General features: G+C 39.4%; 1 protein-coding gene across 5 annotated transcripts in view; it reads left to right on the forward strand.

Moving 5' to 3' along the window:
* SLC4A4 (solute carrier family 4 member 4) overlaps nt 1-27,746 on the forward strand; it is a 343,107-nt gene that overhangs the window by 50,169 nt on the left and 265,192 nt on the right. For all 5 annotated transcript variants that reach the window (XM_041724407.1, XM_041724406.1, XM_041724405.1 and 2 more), the window contains exon 3: nt 16,089-16,268. In XM_041724407.1, coding sequence (XP_041580341.1) covers nt 16,089-16,268 — 180 coding nt within the window. The remainder of the gene's footprint in view (nt 1-16,088; nt 16,269-27,746) is intronic.

A 27,746-nucleotide genomic window follows, 5' to 3' on the forward strand; every position in this document is an offset into this window, starting at 1 on the left:
TTCTTTCTTTCTTTCTTTCTTTCTTTCTTTCTTTCTTTCTTTCTTTCTTGTTTTTCTTTTGAGAGAAAGCTTGAGCAGGGGAGAGGCAGAAGAAGAGAGAGAATCTCAAGGAGACTCCATGCTGAGCATGGAATTGGACATGGGGCTCCATCTCATGACCCTGAGATCATGACCTGCACCAAAATCAAGAGCTGGTCCTGTAACCAACTGAGCTACCCAGGCACCCCTACAGTAAAACAAGTCTTGAAACTACAGTTAGGGACTATTTATTTCTAATTTAGTGCCCTCTTAGTTGACCCTCCCATTTTTCTTACCTGACTTTATCTGGTGGGAGTGGGATCACTTAGATATTATAGCAACTCCAGTTAAAATATAAAAAAGTTGAAATAGTTGGGTTATGGCTTATTCATGGTCTCAGTGGTTGAGAGTGAAAATTATCAAGACCTCTAATAAGGATTCATGGTTTGAGCAAGAATGTCTTCCACAAGGACACGAGTCCATCTCATATTTTTAACTACATAGAGAAGGGTGTGTTTAGAGGAAAACAAACTGTTATCTTGTTCTGAAGTAGTTTCTGGTACATTTATGGCAGAAGTAAGTGCTCCATTTTTAAGGATCAGAAATCCAAAGGGCAAGGAGCTGGAACACCTTTCATTTATTTTATCAAATGTTTCCTTTGATCCAGGTGGTTCTTTCTCTTGCTCCTGGATAAGCATGGCTAAAGCATAATGCAGCACACTTGGCAAAAGAAAACTTAAAATTCTGTTTTTTGAAGTAATTTGCACAAATAAGATAAGAGATTGAGTGTGACTAAGGTCCAGTAGCTTTAGTTACTTTGAAAGGGTCCTGCCTTAAAAATTCTTCTGAGGGTCCCTTAATTTGTGATAGTCGGATTCAGCTCAGCCTGAAGGTGAGAAGAACTAGATGCTCTCTCACGGTGCCTTCTCTGCCAGAGTTCTGTGGAGAGGAGGGAGACTGAGACTTCCGTCCACGCCCCCAGTTCACCTGGTTCAACTTCACTCTCGGTGGGTGGCATGATGCTTAATCCACGGTCTAAAAACTCAATAGAAAACCATCGACTGCAGAGCTCACTAAGAATAGAGTGAGTCAGAAGAGGAGTCATCTTCTGTTTAAATAATGAATTTATGTGGGATATATTTAAAGACCTAAACCTCATTTTCACATAATTTCCTTCATGTACATTTGTGTTAATCATTTAAAGAGATACTCTTTAAAGAAGGTGACCAAGCGCCAATTTTAGTCTTTAACATAAAGAGAAGCTTTTATGTCTGTTCTTCCACTGGTTATTTTACATCAGTGTCTATGTCTATCTGTAGTTTTATAAAGTTAACATTTTTTGTCATGGAGGGGCTACTGTGGATTAACTCATTTAAAACTTTCAAAGTTTCAGATACTCATACTTGTTTCTATACCAAAAGACTCCAGCTCCAGCCCAGGCAGTTCCACAGAATTGGTCTGTAGAAGACAAATTGACGTTACCAGATGACCCAGAAATGCTGGCCATGAGGAACAACACTAAATTTTCATTTCAAACGCACTTAGGGGAAATTGCCAAATTTTATTGGGTGAACCAAGGTTGAGATCGGAAGAAAGAGTCTCATGTAGCTTTTTCCAACTAGGAAGTCCTATGGATGTTTTATCCTTAAAAACCCAGCCAAGATTTTGGATCTGTATGATATAAACAGATTACTTAATATTCTCATATTTTGCAATAGGGGAAAAGAGCAAACTCCACCTTATCCTTTGAGATAAGGCCTTGGCTCTGTAGGGCTAGGTAACTTCCCAGCAAGCCTTGGCAACTCTGACTTCATGAGGAGGGGCCTTTTCTTAACATCAAGTCTAACTCAGGAAGCATAAAATGCAGCAAGACAATATTGGCTGAAACGTGTCTCCATTTCTGAAGTGTGATCAGTGCTCTCACAGCTATTATGATCTATTGTGGTGGTTTTCCTCTTCCATTCAAAACGAAGTCTAGAAGGAAGTGCGCTCCCATCTGTCCAAATGGAAGAATAATTTTACAAATTCCCATGTATACTGATGGACATTAAGAGAGAGAATTGTTAAAAATTCATGGAGTTTATGGGAGGATTCTTTTTAGGGAAACAAAGGTAGAAAAGTAGAGCAGAGTCTGGAACAGAATAGGTGTTTACTAAATATTTGTTAAAAGGAAGAACTTAATACACGAATATGTAACATTAAGTAAAGCATATGCAGAATTACTTTATATAATCCTCTAAAGACTGTTTAAATTTTTAGTCAGAAATTTGGTTCCCTTAAAAAAAATCTTCTTTTTTTGAAGATTCTGTTTATTTATTCATGAGAGACACAGAGAAGCAGAGACACTGGCAGAGGGAGAAGCAGGCTCCCCATGGGGAGCCCCCTGGGGGAATTGATCCCAGGATCTTGGGATCCCAGGATCACGACCTGAGCCAAAGGCAGATGGTCAGCTACTGAGCCACCCAGGTGCCCCTCCCTTTGTACTCTAATCAAATGAAGCAAGATAGCCTCTAAAGATCCTGTCCTTGCTATTACTGCTATTTGATTTTGCAGAGATCGTTGACATATTTATACATATTTATGTTGTTTATATATCTATATTGAGAAATTAAAGAGGCCCCTAAATCGTGTTTGCATTTTTCTTTTCTACCCTGTCTTTTTTTTTTTTTTTTTTTTTTTTACCCTGTCTTTCGAAGAGAGAGACTAAACTAATGAAACCACGATGTTTGTGTTTTTGGAGGTCAGGATCTCAACATTTTACAGACATGAAATCATAATGACTTAACCCTATTTTTCACTAGAGGATATCATGATGACGTATTTATGTGTATCGGAGGAGGTAGTATTCTAAAGAAAAAGTGGGGCTGGGTGGACATTTGTTAATAATTACAATGGTAAAAAACGTAATTGCCGAGAAGGAGTGAAGGAAAACCTATCGGATGGGAAGGGAGGGGCCGCGTTGGAGCTGGGGCTATTCTGAGCTCTGGCTATAAGTGTCCGGTTGCATTTTGCTGACCTCTTCTCTGGTGTTCACTCTGATTGCTCAGAAACTGTGTGTACAGAGGAAACACTCAGGCAAATATTGCCGAAGGAAAAGCCTTCTTAAAAGAAACCTGTATCCACCCATTGGAGAGCTTTAAAGAAATGTGGTGAGGTGTGTAAGCGTTGGTACTTGAACAGCAAGTTGGGTTTCCCAGAGCAGGTTGTGCCCATACAGACCCCTTCTCAGCGCTCTGCTTCTTTCTCATCATGGCCTCAGCTGAAAGCCCACCAGAGTCCCTAAAAGCAGACAACACTTAGCTTAGGAGCTCTTTGACACCTGCTGTAGCAGTGAAGTTAAATATTTGCACATAGATTTCTTTAGCTTCAGGGGGCTCTGAGGGTAATTCCATGGGTTTTGAAACTGGAATCAGACATTCCTTCCCAGAGTTTTCCAGTTGTAGAGAGTTCCCTGGTAGTACGGTATGTGCTAAAGTCCTCTTGAAGACACTTTCTGTCCTAGGTGTCCACATTCTTTTTACACAGTAAACCATAAGAAATTGAACTTGGTAGTCGGTTGTGTTTTGCAAGGATCTAGAAATTCTGAAATGATATACCTGCGGCAATTTTTGTCTATAGGTTGAGTTTCTTTTTAGAGGCTTTTTATCTGGTCATATTTTTGAAACTCATTGTTTGATACTTATTTTGGGGACGTATTGTTTGATGCGCTTTTTGGTCTCATTTTTTAAGTTAAAATGATTGTTGAAGTTGTTAAAGCAGGGTGGCTAAGCATCAGTGTGGGAATAAAAGTTTTAAAACTTTTAACTAATCTCTTTGCCGAATCATTACATAAGTGAAGGGAGAAAATTACAGTTTGGATTTTGGGTTTCTCGCTCTGTAAAATGGGAATAATGGAATGTGCCATTTCCCATAGAATTGTTTTGATAATTATCAGAAATTATGTTGCTGCTGAACTGGGCATTGGGAACAGGAGTGCTTTATACTGCACCGCTTTCTATACTTCTTCTTTCTGATTGATACAGTTTTCACCAATAATTTTCAGTGATTATCATTCCAAAAATTGTAATTGGCCTAAATGTTTTTTATTTGCTTAATTCATTTTTACCAACACCTATCTTTTGCCTTCCTAACCATACTTACCTTTTGCTTCTTGCATTGGAAAAGGCAAGATAGAATGGTCAAGTGAAGTTTCCCAAGACCTACTCTCTATTTCTCTTTGGACTCATTCTGGCTCTCTTTAGGTTCTGGGTGTGATATCTGGTTTTCATGATTAAACTACTCTGATACATATCGCCCCTGATTTGTAAATTTGTCTTCTTTCCCAAGTAGAGGCATTTTAACTATAATTGTATGCAGGTTAAAATAAAGTGTGTGCCCACTGTCTAATGAAGCCTGTAAAATTGCTTCCTCTGGAAAACACATATAAAGTGTATGGTATTTTCCCACCAATGAAGAGGATTCAGGGATTGTGATCAATCTAATTATTGATCTACATCACATATATAGAATATATATATGTATACATATATATATATATTCTGTGAAATGTATATATTCTATGAGATGTATACATTCCTCCTCCCCACCCAACATGAACTAGAATAATTCTGTTCTTTGTTGGTTATTATATAATTTAGGTACCAATTAGATGAGATTATGCAATAGTATAGAAATAAACCTGAGCTAAATATTTCCCCATTTTTGTCATCACAAGATTCAAAATCATTAGGGGAATTGAGAATTGGGTCTGACGGGGGAGAATAGAGTAAAACTAGGATATAGCTGAATAAAGCTCAGTTGAGGCTCTCTCATTGCTGTGGTGAGCTTCTTGGTGGGATTTTATTTTATTTTTTTAAATTTTATTTTACTCTTTTGGCTGATAGCATTTAGGGGACTGAGGTGAGGACCTGCCATGACAGGAGCTCACAGGAGGTTCCAAGCACTTTGCCCCTAATGCTGCTGATTGCCAGGTGGGATGAGGTGAAGGTAGGGAGGGTGGTGAGTGACATGCATTGAATCAGCAGTATAGGTGACTTAAATAACTCCCTTCTCTGAATAGCTGCAAAAGCTTTTAAATCCAGTTAATTGTTTTTACCTTTCCATGGAGTTAGAATTAGAAGGCAGTACTGACTGTATCCAGTGTGTTCACCTTTCTTTATACTCTGCTGACTTTGGAAGGAGAATAGACCCTACTTAAGCCTCTTGAGACATTATTTTACTGACTCTTTTCATGGTAGAATCCTCAATACCGTTTAGCAGGCCGAAACTTCTGGGAAAAAGTAGGTTTCGAATTTTATTAATATTGGCCATCATATCAGCTTTAGAGGGCCAGAACTGTACATTTGTAGTTTAGTTAAATCACCACGCCACCTTTAGGTAATTATTCAATTTTCAACAAATAATTCTATTCTTACCGAAAAACAGAAAAAATGCCTTGGATGCAGAATGAAAGCTCATAATTGAATCTGATAGATACATATATTCAGCAAATTAGATCAGTATTTGATTGTTCAGGTATTTCTATCCAGTCTGTGCCATGGGTTGGAGAACCAGGAGTCTTAGAACCTGTTTCTATTTCTGTCTGTGCCCTCCCTTTGTGGGTGACATGAGGCCACTCATGCTTATATGGTTACATTTCCTTTATGCAAATGGCAGTTAGTAATCTATCTTTTTTTTTTTTTTTTATTTATGATAGTCACACACACAGAGAGAGAGAGAGGCAGAGACATAGGCAGAGGGAGAAGCAGGCTCCATGCACCGGGAGCCCGACATGGGACTCGATCCCGGGTCTCCAGGATCGCACCCTGGGCCAAAGGCAGGCGCTAAACTGCTGTGCCACCCAGGGATCCCAGTAATCTATCTTCTTATCCAGCTACCAAAGATGCTCTGAGGATTCTTGGATAATATGTAAAAAATACTTTGATGTTGGCAGTAAGCCATTGACAAGTTACCTAATTTCTGAATGTCAGTTTGTTCTACAAAGAAATAGTATTTGTGCCTCCCTTACCTCCTACTTTCACAAAGAGTATAAGTAAACTAATTTGAAATCCCCAGGATGAACCCTATAAATTTAAGATACCATCTCCCTTGGATATATTCCCTGCCTACAATTTATTACCAGTGGTTGGTACTTTCTTGCCAATGGTTGCTGTGATTCCAGAATGCTCTTAGGCTAAAGGTAATACTGATATCTGGTGATCAACAAGTTAGTTGATTAGTATCTATATTAATTCTTTTTACTAACTTTAAAACTGAGGCAAACCGGTTTATTTTTCTTTAAGTTTATCAAAATGTTAAGAACAATTGCAGATATAAACTCAGATATGTTACTTTTCCAGGCTCATATGGCTCCTTGAACATGATAAAACATTCTGATTAAGGCCACAGTTATTGTTCAGTCAAATAAACCAGTCATTATCTAAGCACGAGTTTGGCTGATATGATAATTTAGAGAGTATATCATGTACATGGGTGAGTGTATGTGGGAAACAGAGGTATATATTTCCCATAGAGTGACATTAAGTTGAACCCTAAAGGATGAGGTGAGAGTGGCCTGAGGTGGATAGGACCCAGTTAATGCATGGCCTTTTATGCTACTCGAAAGATTTAGGATTGTACTGAGTGTGCACTGGGGAGCCATTGCAGAGGGTTTTAAGCAGGAAAGCGACCAAACAAAATTTGCATTTTAAAGGAGATCCCTTTGGCTGATACATGGGGGAAGCATTCCAGGAGGACTGAGGTTGAAGTGGGGAGACTGTTGCTAGGATTCAGTTGAGAGATTATTTTGAGTCAGACTAGAGTGGGTACCAAGAGGTCAAGACAAATGGGTTGAATTGCCAGGATCTGCTGATGGACAGAGGCTGCAATGGGAGTGATTGCTTCTGGATTTCTACTGTGAGCAATTTGGGAAATTCATATGCCATTTTGTGGAGGCTTGAGGACTGTTCCCTCTGGAGCCAGTAGGGAACTTGGAAAGGGAGATGGATGAGAACTGGAAGAAGCACCTGGAAGAACAGGAAGTGGGAAGAACTGGGGAGAGGAGGATGATAAGTGTCGGAAGAGCTCATGAAAAGGCGAGAGGAAGAAGAAACAGCCTGGTGGGCCCCACTTTTGTAAACTTTTCATTTGGGGGATGAGCACCACGCTGAGAAAGTGTCCATGTCCTTGTTATTCCGGTTCCTGTCAGTGTTGCCACAAATCAATCACTTTCACCTCTCCAGGCTCCTCCATTCATCTGTGAGGTGAGAATGTTGAGCTGTATTTTTTCTAAGATCCTTTTGAGCTCTAAAATTCTGTAACCATTCTAAATATTTTAATTGATTGAGTGTAATGGAGCACATAGAAGGAAAGTCTAAAACTTTTTCTACCATTTCTAGAAGCGATCAGTGGTGATCAGTGGAGGACAGATGTCATAGCCAGAACATCTTCATATTTTAGGGCAGTTTATGGAACCTAAGGGTTGTGGATTTAAACTTGTAATTCTAGGGGCACCTGCATGGTGCAGTCAGTTGAGTCCTCAACTCTTGGTTTCAGCTCAGGTCATGATCTCAGGGTTGAGAGGTTGAGCTCCCACTCTCCCCCCGAATCAGGCTCTGGACTCAGTGGGGAATCTGCTGGAGATTCTTTTCCCTCTGCCCATCCCCCAGTTCATGTATGCACATGTGTGTGTGCGTGCTCTTTCTCTCAAATAAATAAATAAATCTTTAAACTTGTCATGCTATAATTATAAGAGAGAAGCATTTTCAGAGACTCCCTGATCCCCTTTTTTCTTCTAGGTAGTTACAAACTTGAAAGGAGTAATTTTTTTTTTTTTTTGGTCATGTTTTACGGACAGTAGAAAATGGGAGGAATCGTGGTAGTGGTGGGCTGGCATCATGGGAGTGGGAAAGTGGTAGAAGAAACCTTACCTATCTAGGAGCCCCAAGGATTCCAGTCTTCACATTATTAACTGGCTATTTGGCTTTGATTGCCTCAACTGGCAAATGAAATTGAACCATGTAATGTTTAAGGTCATTTCAACTCTAAAAGTATAATTATGTGCTCCTGTGTCAGTGAATGCTGTCTTCTTTTCTGGATGCATGTGGAAAACCATAGCCATGGAGATTCTGAGATTGGTCTTATTTAGGCTAATTTAAGTCACTTGGAGCACTTTCTTCATCATTGTTTCAATCTTACAGCATTATCCATCTCTCATTTCCCTGTGTATAGGTATGTGAGAGGGGGGAATTATGTGAACTAATATTAAATATTTGATACCTGATTGGCCATGAGTGCATTAACTATATGGTGGATTATCTGTCTATAGCAAGTAAAGACTATTCTTCCTATTGCCTAGCCAGGGTTTAGGCCAGTGTTAAAAGGGAAGCCATAATAGAGTTAGAGATGGACAATGTGGGTAGGATGAAGAGTGTGAATGTGTGCATTTATGTGTCTGTCTCAGCTGCCTCTCTGGCTGCAATTGCAAATCCAGTTATCAATGACAATTGGATTAGCCATTGTTTTCTCTCTTCCAACCCTGTTTCCCATTCAGTTGTGCAAATGGTGCCCGTAAAAGAAATAATGGAAACTGTCAGTTCTTCGTGATTGGATCATGGGTGGATTTTGTTTGACAGTATGTGTAGTTCACATTAAAAAATCACCAGGTCTTTGTGGGTTCTCGGGTGTCAGGATGAGTGGAGAGATCATCTCTTTCTGTTGGGTGTTTCTTCTTCACTCTTAGCACTGCTCTACCTGGCACTGGCCTTCCCAGGTCTTTTGGTTCCAATCTATTCTGCTCAATCAAGTAAAGGGATAACAGCTCATGAGGGTTGGCACATACTGCGTGAACACTCTGGGTGAAACTCTACCCAGAACAGGGTGGGGATTGCCAGGCACGTGTTTCTGGGCAGGAAGAGGGAAGATTGAGGTTATGCAGGGTGTTGCCTCTGTTGAACATTGAAACCCTGTGTAATGACTAAAGCAGCCCACTGAAGGGCAAGTTACGCTTGGTCTAATGTTGGCTCTTTTGTCCTCAGGAGTGCCTTTGCTAGTGGAGGGGATTTACAAGTTGTTATCAGGGTTCAAAGGTGATGGGAATAAGAAGACATTGTGCTCTGTATTACCCTCCTTGGAAAGGGAAGGGAGAAGGAAGATCAACACTTGTGTGGCACTTTTGTGTATTGTCCATGGCAGGAGACATTTTATTGATATGATTTGATTTGGATTGTCTATAAAAAATGACCTCTCCCTCTCTCTTCTCCCTATATATGGAGACTATATAGATATCTCTGTATATGTCTATATATTATATCAATGTAGATATAAATATAGAGATATAGATATAGATTATATTTTATGTCTACAGATGAAAAGAGATTTTGCTAAAGCAAAGTTAAAATTACTTGGGAGAGTCAACTTTTTAGAAACTGTGAAGCACTTCAGGGTTTGGAGTTTATGAAAAATAAGATGACTTTTAGTCTTGTTTACTCATTAGGTAGGTTTCTGTATTACCTTTCAGTGCTTGTTCTAGCCTAGATATTTTAAAATAATTGATGACTACTGAACATATTAAAGTTATATTTCGTTAAGAATATTTGGGGTGCCTGGGTGGGTCAGTGGTTAAGCGTCTGCCTTTGTCTCGGGTCATGATCCCCAGGGTCCTGGGATTGAGTCCCTCATTGGGCTCCTCACAGGCAGCCTGCTTCTCCCCCTGCCTATGTCTCTGCCTCTTTGTATTTCATGGATAAATAAATAAAATCTTAAAAAAAAAAAAGGGTATTCACTAATTCAAACTTTTTATCATGCTAGTCATTTTTTGCATCTTATTAGCTATTAATAACGGTAACTATAATGGAAATTAAATCTTAGTGTGTGGTCTTCGAGTTCTCTTTACCTAAAGACTATAATTAGCACTTTGCTAGAAATCAACACTTAAAAGACAGGTGGAGAAGTTTCCTGAGCTAAAGGACAGGAGGTTAGTTGGGTAACCATAGCTTGACTCCCCTTCAAGACCTTTTTCCTGTAGCTATTTGTTCCTGCCTAGAGATTGTAATCATCATCATCATCATCATCAAATATTAAATATTAAAAGCACTATACTTAGTAAACAGCTGATAACAAGCTAAGATTTCTTATCAGTCTCGCTTGGGGAACCTCAGGTTGCCTTAAGGTTTTCTGGGAGGCTTTCAATAGACAAAATTCCCATGCAGTTCAGTGAGAAGAAAAGTATTTCCCTGTTTTTCATCGTTTGCACTGGTTATTTGCTTGCATGCCTAATCTTAAGTGTAATTGGTAGCATTAATATTAAAAGAGATTATTCATCAGGATTCAAAATTATTTATAAATAAATTACATACAATATATAACTTCCTGTTAATAAACATATGCATGATTATTTTTTCTTTTTTCTCCCTTTTTTTTTTTTTTTAAGATTTTATTTATTCATGAGAGGCACAGAAAGAGAGGCAGAGACATAGGCAGAGAGGGAAGCAGGCCCCCTGAAGGGAGCCTGATGTAGGACTTGATCCCAGGACTCCGGGATCACGACCTGAGCCGAAGCCAGATGCTCAACCACGGAACTGCCCTGGTGTCCCTATCTTTTTTTTTCTATGTGATAAGTGACTCCTCTCTAAAATACAAAAAGAGAAATCATGCCGTGTTTTGTGTAGTAGTATATGTTTGAAATATGGACCTTTATGCCAACATTTCATCAGGGCTGACTTTCCCCTTGTTAATTGCAAAATTGTATCATGCTCTTTGAAGAGCATTTTCTTTTCATGAGCTGGTATTTATGCCCCAGTAAATTAGCAGTTACTTGGATTATATCTTATTTGAGCTGCTTATGGACACTCCTATGTGTTTGTGAGTAATAAGCTAACAAATTACTTGTATTTCATTTATTAAAGTATTTTGGATTATATGTACTGATCTGTATTTTTAAGAACATGTAACAATTTTATTTTTTTTCTTCCAAGATTTTATTTAAATTCAAGTTAGTTAACATATAGTGTAGTATTGGTCTTAGGAGTAGACTTTAGTGATCCATTACTTACCTATAACGTCCAGTGCTCTTCCCAACAAGTGTCCCCCTAGTGCCCGTCATTGTTTGAGCTCGACCCACCTCCCTTCCAGCAAAGTGTCAGTCACACAGCCTCTGTGCATCTGACTGGAGGTTCCCTGAGCCTTGGTTCCTTTGCCTATACAATCATTATCATTTTTTTAAAAAAAGATTTATTTATTTATTTATTCATGAGAGACACAGACTGAGAGAGAGAGGCAGAGACGCAGGCAGAGGGAGAAGCAGGCTCCTCATAGGGAGCCTGATGCAGGACTCGATCCCAGATCCCGGGATCATGACCTGAGCCAAATGCACGTGCCCAACCGCTCAGCCACCCAGGCATCCCAGCCTGTACAATTAGGATAATAGTGTTTAATTTGTACAGTTGTCATAATTGCATGAGGTAATGGATATAAGAGATCTAGCTAGAACCTGACACATTTGTAAGTATCCAACAAATAGTTACTCTCATCTGTATGTACAGTAAACACAGTAATATGTTTCTTAAAGGAGCTAATAGATCTATCTTGCATATAGAGGCATATGGTCTTTAACTATCCATCCCTTTCTAGAGTTTGAGGTTGGCTGGCATAAAACCCTTTTCTGGTTTGATAGGTTTAATTCTACAAAATTCTAAATCATCCCTGGTAATGTCTGTGAAAACCTCTTTAACTCGAATGGCTGTAGAGTTACTAAGTTACTAAGTGTAAGAGTTCTCTGTTGGTCTGAAAACATGATAGCAACTATCAATGACATTAATTTAGAACTATTTCAGGAATTGGAAGAATTGGACATGATAACGTCACAGTACTTCTGCTTTCAGCTGAGGTGGAGCAGGTGAGGATGGGAAGATACAGGCATCACCTAGTGATAATTTCTGACATTCAGAGATAACTAGGAAAACCATACTTTCTTCCCAGTAGTATTGGCTGTAGGATGGATTATGAGATATTCCCAAGACATTTAGAGTTTGTTAGGAACTTACACCATCTGTCAGAGAAAGGTATGTAGGGTATTTATTTGAACACATGATACTGAGGCCACTGCCAAATCAAGGACTGAATGCCCTTTGACTCATACCTAAATGAACTGTCAAATGTAGATTTCAGTAGTTTTAGTTTATGCAATTTTAGTAGCAAAAATGCAAACTTTATTTTAATAATATTTAAAACAAGCTTTTTCTATTTGAGTATAGTTGAAACAATAACCTTTTCTTATGAATTATAGCTATTTAAAAAATTGTTGCTTCTGAAGAAGTTTTTGGTGAAACTTTGGAAACAGTCTTCAGTGAAATTTCTAGGGGAGGGATTTTATTTTATTTTTTAAGTCTAAAATTCTCTTCAAGTTAAGCAGGTAACTGTCCCTGATTCTTTCAGCATCTGCAGTTTTGTAGACTCTTGCTGGATTGGAAAGCTTGTCTGTCAAGTTTCTCATTTTTTATTTTATATATGAAATAATACTATGCCGTCAACCTTTGTAGATTTCCTAAGTGCTTGCTGTCGTTTTTATGAGTTACAATTTTAAAAATAGCCATCATTCTTCATGACAGATCTCTGAGACAGAAAAAGATATTTTACTGAAAATAAATATTGAAATCCATCTATGAGATTCTTATCAACAATAGTATATTTTCATCAGTAATTCTGCTTCCTGAAGACAGGTATTCTGTGGGAGCAGCAAGAATGCTTCCATTTGAGCTCATTTTACTTTCAGTATTTTTGTTACTTGGCATGTACAGCTTATGAAATATTTGGTGATCATTTTGAGAAAGCCTTCCCCTTCACTCTCCAGGGCAAGGGTGTCTTGTTCTCCTCCCCTGGGCAAAGAAGCTGACATGGAGAGTGACGGAGAAGTAATTGATGAAAACACAGCACCTTCCCTGAGTTCCGGTTTATTTAACTTCAGGACCAGGCTCTTTCTCTTCTCCCTGAACCCAACACAGAAAAGGAAAATTTAGTTACTGGTAATGTGTGAGAAGAAAAGGAGGGTGCTTTGAGTTTTGCCCAGTGTCATGATCTCCTCTGGCAGCTCTTGGAAAGCAGGATCTTCTTCACTCAGGAAATATGCTGTTCTGCTGTGCTGTAAGGGTTCCCGCAAAAAAGTCATGGCCATTTGGGTACCAGAGTATTGTAGCTTCCCAGAGGCCATCACTGAGAGTATCAAAAATGCTTAAGAGTGGTTATATGGAATGGGAGTGGGAACAGAAAGTGCACTACTGGATTGGTGGAAGTATTCTAAAATTGATGGTGATGGTTGCAGAACTCTGTAAATAATCCCCAAATCATTGAATTGTATCCTTACAATGAGTGAATTTTATGACATGCAAATTATACCTCAATAAAGCTGAGAAAAAACGTCTGAAATTTGGGGTGTCTTGCAAGGAACCACAGTTCAGCTTGGTATTTGAGCTGCAAAGAGCATCATCATATCTGAAAGCTTCCCCACTTGTGTGAAAGTGTGTGATAAAGTGAGTGAGGTGTGTGTGTATGTGTGTGTGTGAGAGACACACACAGAGAGAGAGAGAGAGAGAGAGAGAGAACCTGAGGCAGGAGCTAGAAGAGATGGGGATAAGCTGAATCTTCTTCATAGGGGTGGGGTGGGGTGGCATGTGATCACGATGTGAATAAGATGACACCATATTTGTGATGTTGCACCTCCAGTTAGGTCCCAGAAGTTAAGGTAGTCTCCTCTCCATGGGCTTTGAAAGCTCACTCTCTGAATCACCCACCCTCTTGGTTAGGTTGACAACAAAAAGAGTTTATAGTCAGAAATCTTATCTTAGAATCCTATCGACCCATATAAACTATCTTTTAAATGACTTATCAAAGACACTGTGCAGATTTGGGTAGATACATATAAAGATCTTTGTGCTTCTCCGATTGACTTATTTCACTCAGCATAATACCCTCCAGTTCCATCCACGTTGAAGCAAATGGTGGGTATTTGTCGTTTCTAATTGCTGAGTAATATTCCATTGTATACATAAACCACATCTTCTTTATCCATTCATCTTTCGATGGACACCGAGGCTCCTTCCACAGTTTGGCTATTGTGGCCATTGCTGATAGAAACATCGGGGTGCAGGTGTCCCGACGTTTCATTGCATCTGAATCTTTGGGGTAAATCCCCAACAGTGCAATGTAACATCAATTTGACTAATATAGCTTAACTGCCTTTTTTTTTTTTTTGCTTAGTTGCCATTATTTAATAAGATATAGAAAATATTTAATGTGATAGGTTTTAAAATTTTCCAATTTCTTAATTTTTTTCATGACGTTTTCCTAATTCCTGAATGAAAGCAACCAAGCTCTCAGTGTTTGATTTACTGAAGAAATTGGTTGGCTTTGCTTACATATATTGTGTGAGTTGAGATAAAGCTGCAGGACTCCCTTGGTAACTGGAGCACAGGAAACAATTGACACTGTTTCTTAATTCACATTGTTTCTGAGACATTTCCTACTTCCTAGTATAATATAGCTTTCCCATGAGAACAATTTGCTTGCAAATGGTTAGACATGATAAATTTCTCATTGGCACTCATTCTGTGAAGAGAATTTCACTGTGCTTTGTAATAGTTGAGTTGGTGTGTGTGTCTATGTGTGTTGAGGGGAGTTTTATACTTTATATAGATGCCTCCAACTTCATTCCAAATACCAGATTTTTTTGGAATGCTAACCCATTCATTTAGGGATCTGCATTCCTTAGTTGGAAGCTTTCTCTTGAAGGAGCATATAATTGTTTTAATCCTTCCAATTTAAGGGAACATCCCTGTGAATTATAGTGTTTTTAGATATGCCTGATGGGTTACTGTGGAAAGTAACTCACAGTAGTTTATATTAGACGTACTGCATGTATATGTATTGCATGTTAGGTGTGTGATATTATCTGTGGTATTGTAAAGTGGTCATCAAGGAGTCATTCCAGAATAGGAAATGGGAAAGATGAGATAATCTAATCTAATTTGCAGTTAAAAATTTTTTTTTCACATTTCTTCCGAGATAGTGGTTCCCACATTCAGAAGTTATGCTGTATATAAAGTGAAAGTAAAAGTTTCCCATTTTTTTTTAAAGATGTGGAACTTTGAGTTCCTTTTTTTTCCCCTGTCTTATCAGATTTTGTAAAAATAATACCACTTGTCAGTTTTGCAGCTTCTTCCATCTAGAGAACTAAAAGCTTTTCACAATCTTTTTTCCTCATGCCCTTCTCTTCAAGGCAATTTTTGCTGGGCTGGGTTTATTTTTATCATTGCAACAACCAGTTTTTAGAAACTTTTGGAAACGAAAAAAGAAAAATGAGAATGGCACTGTAACTGACATTCATTTTAGCTGTTTCCTAGTGTGAACATTTGAGTATTTCTAAAATATTCTCTCCAAGTATGTCTTATTTTTTCTCAATTTGTCCCAGTTCTAAGTCTCTATTCTGCTGATTTGGTTAAAAAAAAAAAAAAAAGAAAGAAAAAAAAAGTTTTAATGCAAGAGCTTATCTGCAGCAGAATGACTTCTTGAACTTTGAGTTAGATCTTTATTTTTTTGCTGCTCCCAGACCTCCTTTTTCAGTACCCTGAAGAGGACTCAGGAGGGTTAGAACTGGAAAGGTCTCCGGGGATCACCCAGTGTAAGCCTCTTGCTATACAAATGACGAAATTGAGGCCCAGAATGGTTAAGGGACATGCTCAAGGTCAAATAGCTAATTTATGATGGAGGTATGGCTGGATGAGGGATTCCTGATTTCTGGGTTGGCATTTCTTGGCTTCCCTAAACTTTTAAAAGGAGTCTATCTGAGTGGCACTGGAGTACACCCTCACAGAATCCTAGCGCCAGCCAACGGATTGAATTATACTCTAGCGAACTGAAAATTGGGAAGAGATTTTATTTTTCAAATATAAAAATAGTTTATATGTTTAACTAAGTTTATTTGTCAAATATAAAATGGTAATGAGTTCATAGACATTTTCTTCTGACCTGAGGAGCTTGTGAAATTTATATGCAGCAGAGAATGTGATTTGAAATGACTGATGATCTGTGACCTTTCTTAGGCCACCATACCATCTACATTGGGGTCCATGTGCCGAAGAGCTACAGGAGAAGGAGACGCCACAAGAGAAAGACAGGGCACAAAGAAAAGAAGGAAAAAGAAAGAATCTCTGAGAACTACTCTGATAAATCAGATGTGGAAAATGCTGATGAATCCAGCAGCAGCATCCTGAAGCCTCTCAGTGAGTACTCTCTGGGTGTTGCTGCCTTTCACCACCTCACTCCTATATCTTTGGGAAAGACATCTTTTAGGGTCTTGTGACTAATGGGAGGGGCACAATGGTAGTGGGGTGGTCTCCTCTAAAATATAGTGTCTGTGGGACTCTTTTTTTTTTTTTTGTCCTAGCAGGTTGTTCTAGCAGGGAATCTGGTAGAATTCTGAAAAGATCTAAGGAAATTTAGGCATGCTTGTGTATTGTACATTTTGACTAATGAAACAGGGCAGAGTGTTATAGATGGTATTTAACTATAGGAATCAATAGTAAGGAAGACTCAAAGAAATTTTTGGATTGCTTTTGCTTAAAATAGGTTATATTAAGACAGTAGATCAAGATGAGAACTATATATACATATGACATTGATAGGGTTATAGATGACATTTAACCAGGTTGTGGGCCAGGTTGATGATTTGAAAGGGAGGAGTGGAAAAACATCCTGTAAGCCAGAGAAGAATGTAGATGGATACAGTTCTTGAAACGTTGAGGATATTAAATATCATACATTGGATAGAAGCGTTATTAAGAACAGACTAATAAGAATTCAGAGAACAAACACTCAAGGATTCAATTGATAGGGTGGACTGTATGTTTAGGTATATGCGTTTGTTGCTTTTGCTTCTTCTGATGTGGAGAATATTTGGCTATCTGGGGAGCTTTGTGGCTGAAGTGAGAATGAATATGTGAAGCAGGGAGAAGCGATAGAAACACATGCCAATTTTGGGAGATTCCCCAACAGGAGCTACATAGTGACAGCTTTTCATGTTGGCAGAGCTCTGTACATTCTTCATCTTTTCGCTACAGTTGCAGAAATATGGAACCTGCAATAAAATGCACCATGGGTGGCACAGATAAAGATCTGGCTCAGTCATTGCAGGTGATGAGAGGCCAAATTAGAATTAACAGCTCAGGAGTGTTGAAAAGTGAATTTACAGAGTTAAATTAAAGACGGCGTGAAGTGTGGTGATGTGAATCTGTGAATCTTGTAGTCTCACTACCGAAACTGAGCAGGTGGCTTCGAAGCTAGTGAAGTACTATCTGAAGAGGAACAGTACAGATGGACCACCAGATTAGAGAGCAAAGGTTGGAGGAAACCTTGGAGATAGACCACAAAATTAAAACTTAAACATATTAGAATAAATGTAAGACAGAAAGGATCAAAGGGCAGGATATAAGAATTCTGTGCTTTTTGTCAGAATGTTGGGGAAAAGCCTTTCTGAAAGGAATCCTTCATATACCGACTAAAATAATGGGGTCGGTTTCAAGCAAAGTCCTTGGGGGCAGCCCGGATGGCTCAGTGGTTTAGTGCAGGGTGTGATCCTGGAGACCCAGGATCGAGTCCCGCGTCGGGCTCCCTGGAGGGAGCCTGCTTCTCCCTCTGCCTGTGTCCCTGCCTCTCTCTCTCTCTCTGTCTCATGAATAAATAAAATATTTTTAAAAATAAATTTATTTTTTATTGGTGTTCAATTTGCCAACATACAGAATAACACCCAGTGCTCATCCCGTCAAGTGCCCCCCTCAGTGCTCATCACCCACTCACCCCCACCCCCCGCCCTCCTCCCCTTCCACCACCCCTAGTTCGTTTCCCAGAGTTAGGAGTCTTTATGTTCTGTCTCCCTTCCTGATATTTCCCACACATTTCTTCTCCCTTCCCTTCTATTCCCTTTCACTATTATGTATATTCCCCAAATGAACGCGAACATATAATGTTTGTCCTTCTCCGATTGACTAACTTCACTCAGCATAATACCCTCCAGGTCCATCCACGTTGAAGCAAATGGTGGGTATTTGTCATTTCTAATGGCTGAGGAATATTCCATTGTATACATAGACCACATCTTCTTTATCCATCATCTTTCGATGGACACCGAGGCTCCTTCCACAGTTTGGCTATTGTGGACATTGCTACTAGAAACATCGGGGTGCAGGCGTCCTGCCATTTCACTGCATCTGTATCTTTGGGGTAAATCCCCAGCAGTGCAATTGCTGGGTCGTAGGGCAGGTCTATTTTTAACTCTTTGAGGAACCTCCACACAGTTTTCCAGAGTGGCTGCACCAGTTCACATTCTCACCAACAGTGTAAGAGGGTTCCCTTTTCTCTGCATCCTCTCCAACATTTGTGGTTTCCTGCCTTGTTAATTTTCCCCATTCTCACTGGTGTGAGGTGGGATCTCATTGTGGTTTTGATTTGTATTTCCCTGATGGCAAGTGATGCAGAGCATTTTCTCATGTGCTTGTTGGCCATGTCCATGTCTTCCTCTGTGAGATTTCTCTTCATGTCTTTTGCCCATTTCATGATTGGATTGTTTGTTTCTTTGGTGTTGAGTTTAATAAGTTCTTTATGATCTTGGAAACTAGCCCTTTATCTGATACGTCATTTGCAAATATCTTCTCCCATTCTGTAGGTTGTCTTTTAGTTTTGTTGACTGTATCCTTTGCTGTGCAAAAGCTTCTAATCTTGATGAAGTCCCAATAGTTCATTTTTGATTTTGTTTGTTTTGCTTTCGTGGATGTATCTTGCAAGAAGTTACTGTGGCCGAGTTCAAAAAGGGTGTTGCCTGTGTTCTCTAGGATTTTGATGGAATCTTGTCTCACATTTAGATCTTTCATCCATTTTGAGTTTATCATTGTGTATGGTGCAAGAGAGTGGTCTAGTTTCATTCTTCTGCATGTGGATGTCCAATTTTCCCAGCACCATTTACTGAAGAGACTGTCTTTCTTCCAGTGGATAGTATTTCCTCCTTTATCGAATATTAGTTGACCATAAAGTTGAGGGTCCACATCTGGGTTCTCTATTCTGTTCCATTGATCTCTGTGTCTGTTTTTGTGCCAGTACCACACTGTCTTGATGACCACAGCTTTGTAGTACAACCTGAAATCTGGCATTGTGATGCCCCCAGCTATGGTTTTCTTTTTAAAATTCCCCTGGCTATTCGGGGTCTTTTCTGATTCCACACAAATCTTAAAATAATTTGTTCTAACTCTCAGAAGAAAGTCCATGGTATTTTGATAGGGATTGCATTAAACGTGTAAATTGCCCTGGGTAACATTGACATTTTCACAATACTAATTCTGCCAATCCATGAGCATGGAATATTTTTCCATCTCTTTGTGTCTTCCTCAATTTCTTTCAGAAGCGTTCTAGTTTTTAGGATATAGACCCTTTACCTCTTTGGTTAGGCTTATTCCTAGGTATCTTATGCTTTTGGGCGCAATTGTAAATGGGATTGACTCCTTAATTTCTCTTTCTTCAGTCTCATTGTTGGTGTATAGAAATGCCACTGACTTCTGGGCATTGATTTTGTATCCTGCCACGCTAACAAATTGCTGTATGAGTTCTAGCAATCTTGGGGTGGAGGCTTTTGGGTTTTCTATGTAGAGTATCATGTCATCGGCGAAGAGGGAGAGTTTGACTTCTTCTTTGCCAATTTGAATGCCTTTAATGTCTTTTTGTTGCCTGATTGCTGAGGCGAGGACTTCCAGAACTATGTTGAACAGCAGTGGTGAGAGTGGACATCCCTGTCTTGTTCCTGATCTTAGGGGAAAGGCTCCCAGTGCTTCCCCATTGAGAATGATATTTGCTGTGGGCTTTTCGTAGATGGCTTTTAAGATGTCGAGGAATGTTCCCTCTATCCCTACACTCTGAAGAGTTTTGATCAGGAATGGATGCTGTATTTTGTCAAATGCGTTCTCTGCATCTATTGAGAGGATCATATGGTTCTTGGTTTTTCTCTTGCTGATATGATGAATCACATTGATTGTTTTATGAGTGTTATAAATAAATAAAATCTTTAAAAAAATTTAAAAAGTCCTTGAAATGCAGATAAAAAAGGTCATAGTTAATACTCTGCATAGTTAATACTCTGCACCCCTTTGCCAAATAAAGTGCTACTGTTTATCTCTATTTGCTGTCTGTTTGGGCAAAGCCTGTGCCAGAACCATAGGTGCTCTCCCCTGTGTATGTGTGTGTGTGTGTGTGTGTGTGTGTGTGTGTGTGTGTGTGTGTGTGTGTGTGTTATAAGAGAGAGAGATATATATCTGACGCTTTCCCTCCCTCTGTCTCTAAGTCATCTCTCATTTTGCAATGTAGGAACAAGAGCATATCGTCACTGTAAATAATAAAAAGGTGAGAGATGCTCACCTAGACGAGTGGGCCAAGGGATTTTGAGATAATTATGTACCAGCTTTTCAGGAAGGGCAACAGAAACAATGCCAGTAACACTCAGATAGGTAAAAGGGTACGAACAGATCAGAATGGTACTGAGACTAAAAGTGCATCAGTCATGGGAGCATTCAGGGACCAGTTAGAGCACAGCTTGTAAAAGAAACAAGGCAGTCTATTCTCTTTCCCTCTGAGGCCTCCGCCCTGAGGGAGTACTGCATTGTGTTGTACACTCAGTTTCTGAGAGGGTCCTATGGAGAGAATATTGTTAGGGACCAGGTTGTTCAGTGATCATAAGAAAATTATTTGTAAATGTACATTTTATAGTTAGTTATTTTCTTGCCAGTAAATAAGTTATGCTATATATATACCTTGACGTATTTGACATGTGTTACTCATTTTTTTTAAAAGAGCATTGCTGATTTTATTTATTTGTTTATTTATTTTTAGAGGGAGAGAGAGCGACCGAGAGAGCAGGGGAGGGGCAAAGAGAGAGGGAATGAGAGAATCTCAAGCAGGCTGCATGCCCAGCACAAAGCCCAATTTGGGGCTTGATCTCATGACCCCGAGGTCATGACGTGAACTGAGATTAAGAGTTGGACGCTTGGGTGCCTGGGTGCCTGAGTTGGTTGAACATCTGTCTTTGGCTCAGGTCATGATCCCGGGATCCTGGGATTCAGCACCACGTCTGGCTCCCTGCGCAGCGGGGTCTGCTTCTCCCTCTGGGCTTCCCCCTACTCATGTTCTCTTTTTCTCTCCCTCAAATAAATAAATAAAATCTTTAAACAAAAAAGAGTTTGTTGCTTAACCAAAGAGTTGGATGCTTAACTGAGCCATCCATGCACCCCAGTGGGTCATCCAATTTGATATCAAGGTCCCTTTAGAAATTTGTATTTTCTCTACTGCTTATCATGCAGACTGAATGGATGGGTAGCTGGTTTATATGGAACTCTTGTATGTGAAAGTCAGAATTTTTGCACCCAGGTATAGAAAGGCATTTAAGCCTAGGTTTTTGGGGAAGCTACAGGGCTCTGGCATCAACATGACAATAAAATCCTTATGGGAAAACTCACTGAAATATCTGCCTAGTATACCATTACTGTTTCTCAAGAACAACCACGCACAGTTTCTGTTATTCTTGGATCCAGGGTGTTTGAGTTCCTTATGCACATACAGGCATACCGTGTCCCATAGATCAGATTCCTGCAGGAGCCTGACATATCAGGTGATGCTTGTAACTTCTGGAAAAACCCTGTATATAAATAGAGTAACTTGATGAGAGTCATCTCTGATTTTTTCCTTGTTTCATCCTCATATACAATCCATTGGTTCTACTTCTAAAATATATCTGAATCTGTCTATTCTTTTTCAGTTTAGCTGCCACATTCTGGTTCAGAGAATCATCATCTCTTGCTTAGACAATTGCAACAAGCTCCACTCTTCACATCTTTACCACCCAGAGGCAACAAGAATCATCATAAAGTACAAATTGGGTTAGGCTCTTCTTCCCCTGAAAATTTCCTCTTGTCCTTAGAATAAAATCTTGATTGGGCATCTTGGCCCACAGGGTCTCACCAAGTCCTGTTATGTGTCATCCTCATCTTACTCACTTTACTTCAGCCGTGCTGATTTTTCAGTTCATTGTTGCCTAGACCTTTTCTGCCTCAGGGCCTTTGCATATCTAATCCTGTCTTCCTGGAATGGTCACCCCATTTTTGTCCTGGTTAGTTTTTCTTTCTCTTTGTGTTCTAGCTTTCAAATGTTATGGAGACAGGCCTTTTCCTATGACTCTATCTAACGTAGGTTCTCCAATGTCACTCTTTCTCAGCTCTTTCTGTCCTTCCTAATCCATGCTCCAATTTGTGATTTTGTGAGCCGGCAGCTTTGTCTTGTGCTGATGCTTGATTGTTAGCTCTGTGAGTGATAGGATCAGATTTGACTTGTTCACTATGTTATTTCTGGCATTTGGCACAGTGCCTGGCACATAGTATGTGCCTAATAAATTGAAGAGTAATTGAGTGAATGGATTACTACTGCAGAACACATAAATATTGCTTTTATTGGTCTGAATATTTCGCATTAACTGATAAAGAGCTAGCTGATTTTCTTGTTTTTAATTCTTGCACATCATTTTTGTATTTCCATGCTCTGCCTTCTTCCCTTGCTGCATAAAATCTGGTCCTAACTTTTAATTATTCCACTTTGGAAAGTGCCTCATTATTTCAACTATTGCTAAAGTGGTATTTTGGTTTTGGGTAGATGACTCCTGAGTGTGTTGAGTTGCTTGTCGCCCACAGCTGATGGAAGAAATTCATCCACAGGGCACATGGATTCATCGTGTACACTTAAAAATGCTTACTATTCTGCACAGAATTCAGGCAGCTCAGCTTCAGAAGCCATGTTAAAGAGGCATGGAATTCAATAATGAAGGGAATTTAGAAGAAGAAATAAGCCTAGTATCTTCCAGGATTTAGGCACATCAGCAGGATGACATAATTAATAGGTTCATTTGGCTCTTAATAGAGATGCTGCTTCTTTTCTTCATGGCTCCCATGTCAAGGCAGGGCTTCTAAAAAGTGAGTGTTTTGATTCCCACACATCTGGAGCCTTGAGGTGGGACTAGATTTGTTTCTCTGAGCTTGGCGGCAGCCCTGAGTCCTTACACAGCTGTTCTTCCCACTGTGGTGTCCGAGCTGCCGGCCCAGCTTGGGACACTGAGAAGGAAATGCATGTGAGAAGGTGTGGTTCACTGAGCAACGGGGAGAGAGCCTGGGAAAGAAGAGTGAAATGGAAGAGCAAGCAGGAGGAGAGACAAGGGAATGAGGAGGTGGTGTGGAGTGGGTGGTGGAGAGAAAAGTTAGATTGTGCTCTTTCTTAAAAATAATCCTTTTTGCCTCCTCCACCATGCACATTTTTTTTTTTTTAAGTTAGCAGCTGCCATCCTCTGAGGGTTGCCCAGAAAGTGGGTGGGAAGGTGGTCTTTGATGAGATAGGCCCTAGAAACACACCACAACTTCCCACCACAAATGGTTTTGACCTCTGAACTTCTCATTTTGTTAGTGTCCTGGGATATTTGTGGGGGAATCACATGCCACTGGGAGTGCAGAGACTCTGAAGATGTGTAAAATGTTAGGAAACAGAGCTACAAACAGAATATCCTGCTCAGCATATTGGTCTGATGTGTAATATATTTTTTGACAAGCTTGAACATGCATCAGTGCTTGGAGGGGCCAACTGCTTCTCACATGTATGACATGCCTGTTGTGGAATCATATTGCGAGGTATGTGCATATAGACACTCATTCAGTCTTGTGGTATTCTTTTTTTTAGCTCTTTGGATATGTACCAGAACTGATGGATTTATGCTAGTGAACATTGTTCTGTGAGCTGGGAACAATGGATGCCAGTTGGTGGTCCAGTTATATTCAGGAAACTGAAACAGAGAAATGGGGAGCTGCTTTTGTTTGGTGCTTCCGGGTAAATGAACAGAGTAACTGTTCATAAGAGCCAAGATTATTTGGGGTTTTGTCATTTGACTTCCCCTTTTCCCACCCCTCTACCTGACTTCATTCTTTTTTTTTTTTTTAATATTATTTATTTATTTGACAGAGAGAGAGAGAGAACAAGCAGGCTTCCCTCGTGGAGCCTGCTTCTCCCTCTGCCTGTCTCTGCCTCTCTCTCTGTGTCTCATGAATAAATAAATAAAACCTTAAAAAAAAAAGAAAAGGGATGTGTGTGAAATGAGGTAGATTCTGTCCCCGTTAAGAGACAAAACACAGCACAAAAGAACTATGTGGTCTCTTTCACCCTCTTCTCATTTTTTTTGTCTTATATAAGTAGGAGGAAGTACTTTTCTTTAGGTCTGAAACAAAGGCTCTTTATATTTAAAAAGTAATTTGAAAACAAACTTTTTAGAAGGGGCACTTGTGATGTAATTTTACTGAGAAGGCAGTGGTTAGGGACACATATTCAAGCCAGATTGACTTTGAATCCCAGCTCATAACAGCAGTGCAACTTTGGCAAAGATACTTAACCTCTCTATACTCTAGTTTCCTCATTTGTGAAAAAGAGATAATCCTAGAATTTAATTCGTATGGGACGCCTGGGTGGCTCAGTGGTTGAGCTTCTGCCTTTGGCTCAGGGTGTGATCCTACCGTTCTGGGATCAAGTCCCACATTGGGCTCCCTGCATGGAGCCTGCTTCTTCTTTTTCTTTTTTTTTTTTAATGGAGCCTGCTTCTACCTCTGCCTATGTCTCTGCCTTCTCTCTGTCTCTCTCATGAATAAACAAATAATAAAAAAATCTAAAAAAAAAAAGAATTTATAGTGTTCTAAGGATTAAATGAGTAGTGCATCTGGTTAACAATGATGGTTAGCAATTATTTTGAATTACTCTGAACAAACTCATTTTCCCCATCCATTATACATAGGTAATGCCAAAAAGCTTCAGACTAAGACTTTGTAGAGATTAATATCCTGTGAACACTAATCACTATTCTTTATGCTTTTCTGAACTTTTCTACTACAAATTCCCGCTGACTATTGCTTCAGCATGGCTCCTCGATCTCAGTGGCGTCATTGAGAGAACTAACCTAAGTTTAGTCTCTTAACTTGCTAGTGGGTGTCACCTGGATGGTGACTGGTAGGTAAAAGGACCAATGAAACAAGGCTTTCAAGGGGCAGCAGAAGTGACTCTGCTTACTGACTCTGTTCTTGATTTTCATCCACAGTTGGGATTCCCAGTTCTGGGTCCCTGCAAGTAAGTGGGCTGTTTGCTCCTTCATGAGAAGGATCTCTTTCTGGCTCTTTGTGTTTCTCAGTGAGACTAGTCCAGTGAATGGCTATTGGGTGGGACAAGTCAGCAACTTGAAGGCAGTGTTGTACAGAAAGGAAATGTGTTTAGCATATTTGTGTTTTTGGTGGCACTGGGTTGGCTCAGCAAATGTGGTGTTCTGTGTGGTACAAATAATTGCTGTTGATTCCTCTGTGACGCTGGTGAATATAGGAGGACTGTGTCATGGTGCTTTTGTCTTCTTTAACCAGTTAAGCATATACATCTCTCAAGGAGCTTTGAATTTCTGAAATTCAGTTCTCCTGAAGTCACCTTGAAGTGCCCTTCGAATGGCAGTTCTCACACTGTGGAAGGGTGTCCTTTCTTGTTGCCTCTGACTATTCTATGACAATAGTTATTCCGTTTTATCCTGCCATAAGATGTTATGAATAGTGTGTTTACATGTGTCATGGGAGAGTTGATGTTGTTTCTATATATAGTGACTCATGAGTTCAGGAGGCCTCTAAGGGTTCTACTGTGTTCCAGGTGCTAGGGGACTCTGGGCTAAAAGGAGGTTGTGATTTGGGATGGAAAACAGAGGAAACCCCAGCAGTGTGTGAAAGTTAAGATGTAAAATATACTTTAATGAAGTGAGTGGGGGTGTAAATGACTGTCTGCCATAGGCATTACCACTTAAGCAGAAGGCAGGACGTGTGCTATGGTTTAGGTTCAAGTTTCTAACACAGGAAGCTTGGAGGTGTGAGTATATTTGTGAGCATGTGTGTGATTATTGGAATTGTGTGGAATATTGGAGTATTTCTTTTTAGTTGAGTATAGTTGACACATCATGTTACAAGATTAGTTTCAGGTGTACAACATTAAACACCTCTATATGCTATGCTGTGCTCAGCACAAGTGTAGCTACCATCTGTCACTATGCAACACTATTACAACATCATTGACCTTATTGCCTGGTAAGGATCTTCCTGAAATGGTATTCTGTTTAGGAAATTTCTCCTATTGAAGAAAATAGTTCTTAAAGGACTACATGTGTTCTTGATACCAGGGATTTAGATTGCAGCCTTTATGAGTTTGAACTGTTGATGCAGTAGTAGTTGGGATGAGGGACCATTGAAGGCCATGGATATATTCTACAAATAAGTTCTCTGGAATTCTTCCATGACCACAATCTGGAAGCAGGAATGTTGGGTTCTTTTAATAACTTTCCCATGCAAGGGGAGTGTTACTTGATTTTTTATCACATTTTTATGAAGGTGTTGTGAGCATAGAGTCCCTACTATCCTGGTTGCCTATATAATCAAAATCTCAATTATTCTTGACTCTTTCCTGTTCTTTTTCTTCCATAGCCAGCCACTTAAAGAGTCCTATTGGTTTTTCCTTCACAGCCTCTCATGTCTGCCCTTTCCTTTGAATTCCTAAGGCAACATCTTATTTGGGTTTTCAGCCTTCAGATTCTTCTTTGAAATAGAAGGGACTTTTTTTTCAGACAAGGCTGCCAGATATCTTAAATGCACTTTATCTTGTCTTTCTTTAATTAAACAAGCAAACAAACAAATAAGCAAAATTCTTCTAGAGCTCATTACTTAAAGCAGGTTTCTAACTTGGGGTGCTTACACATGAAGAGTAAACTGACAATGTAATGGAGTTTCCTCTATTATTTTTACTATCTTAAGTTGCTTAATGAAAATTATAGGTTTACTCTGTTTCTTCAAGGCCTTAAAGACTGCATTTGTACTAACTCATAACAGCTTTCCCAGTTTTTGAACTCCTGTGGCAAGTATCACCTACATTACATGTTCTGGTACTTAGGTTGGTAATGCTTCCCATACTGACTTGCCTGTTTCATTCAAGTGTGTGCCATCTCTCCAATAGCATCTTTAGAGCTTCAAGGGCAGGAGCAATATCTCATACTTATTTTGAGTCGTTTTCTGAAATAGCATATCCTTTGCATGGATGCATAAATAAAATGTCCAGAAATTACCAATTAGTTTAAAATATTCCAGTCTGTCTGAGAAAATAAAAACTGAAGAGGAAAGGTTATGTGATTATTCAGTATTAACAACTACTTTAGTTAAAAAAAATGCTATCCCTTCAACCTAAATCTTACTGAAGTGTGATTAAAATAGAAATCACCAGTGTTGTGCAATAGAGTGAGTTGAATGATGGTGAAATGACAAGAGAGAAGGCCAGGAAAAGTGATCTTGCTCATGCCATATAGTTCTAAAACTTTGTTTTGCAGTGACTAATTAGCACATAAATAAAATAGAAATTGTCAGTGTTTTCAAAACAGAAATGAAAGTGCTACCCTGCATGTACTTTTCCTCAGGGGGAAATATTAAAATTTTTGAAAATATGCATGTTAATGTAAGCATGCGAAATAAAATTTAAGATGACATTTCTCTAAAGAACCATATAGCATGTTGAGTTGGAATAAGCCTGCCTCTGCTTATGACTATTCATTTAGGATTCTTATTCCACTGTGATGAGTGAGG

Source organism: Vulpes lagopus, chromosome 12 (assembly GCF_018345385.1).
Source record: "Vulpes lagopus strain Blue_001 chromosome 12, ASM1834538v1, whole genome shotgun sequence".
NCBI classification, from domain to species: domain Eukaryota; kingdom Metazoa; phylum Chordata; class Mammalia; order Carnivora; family Canidae; genus Vulpes; species Vulpes lagopus.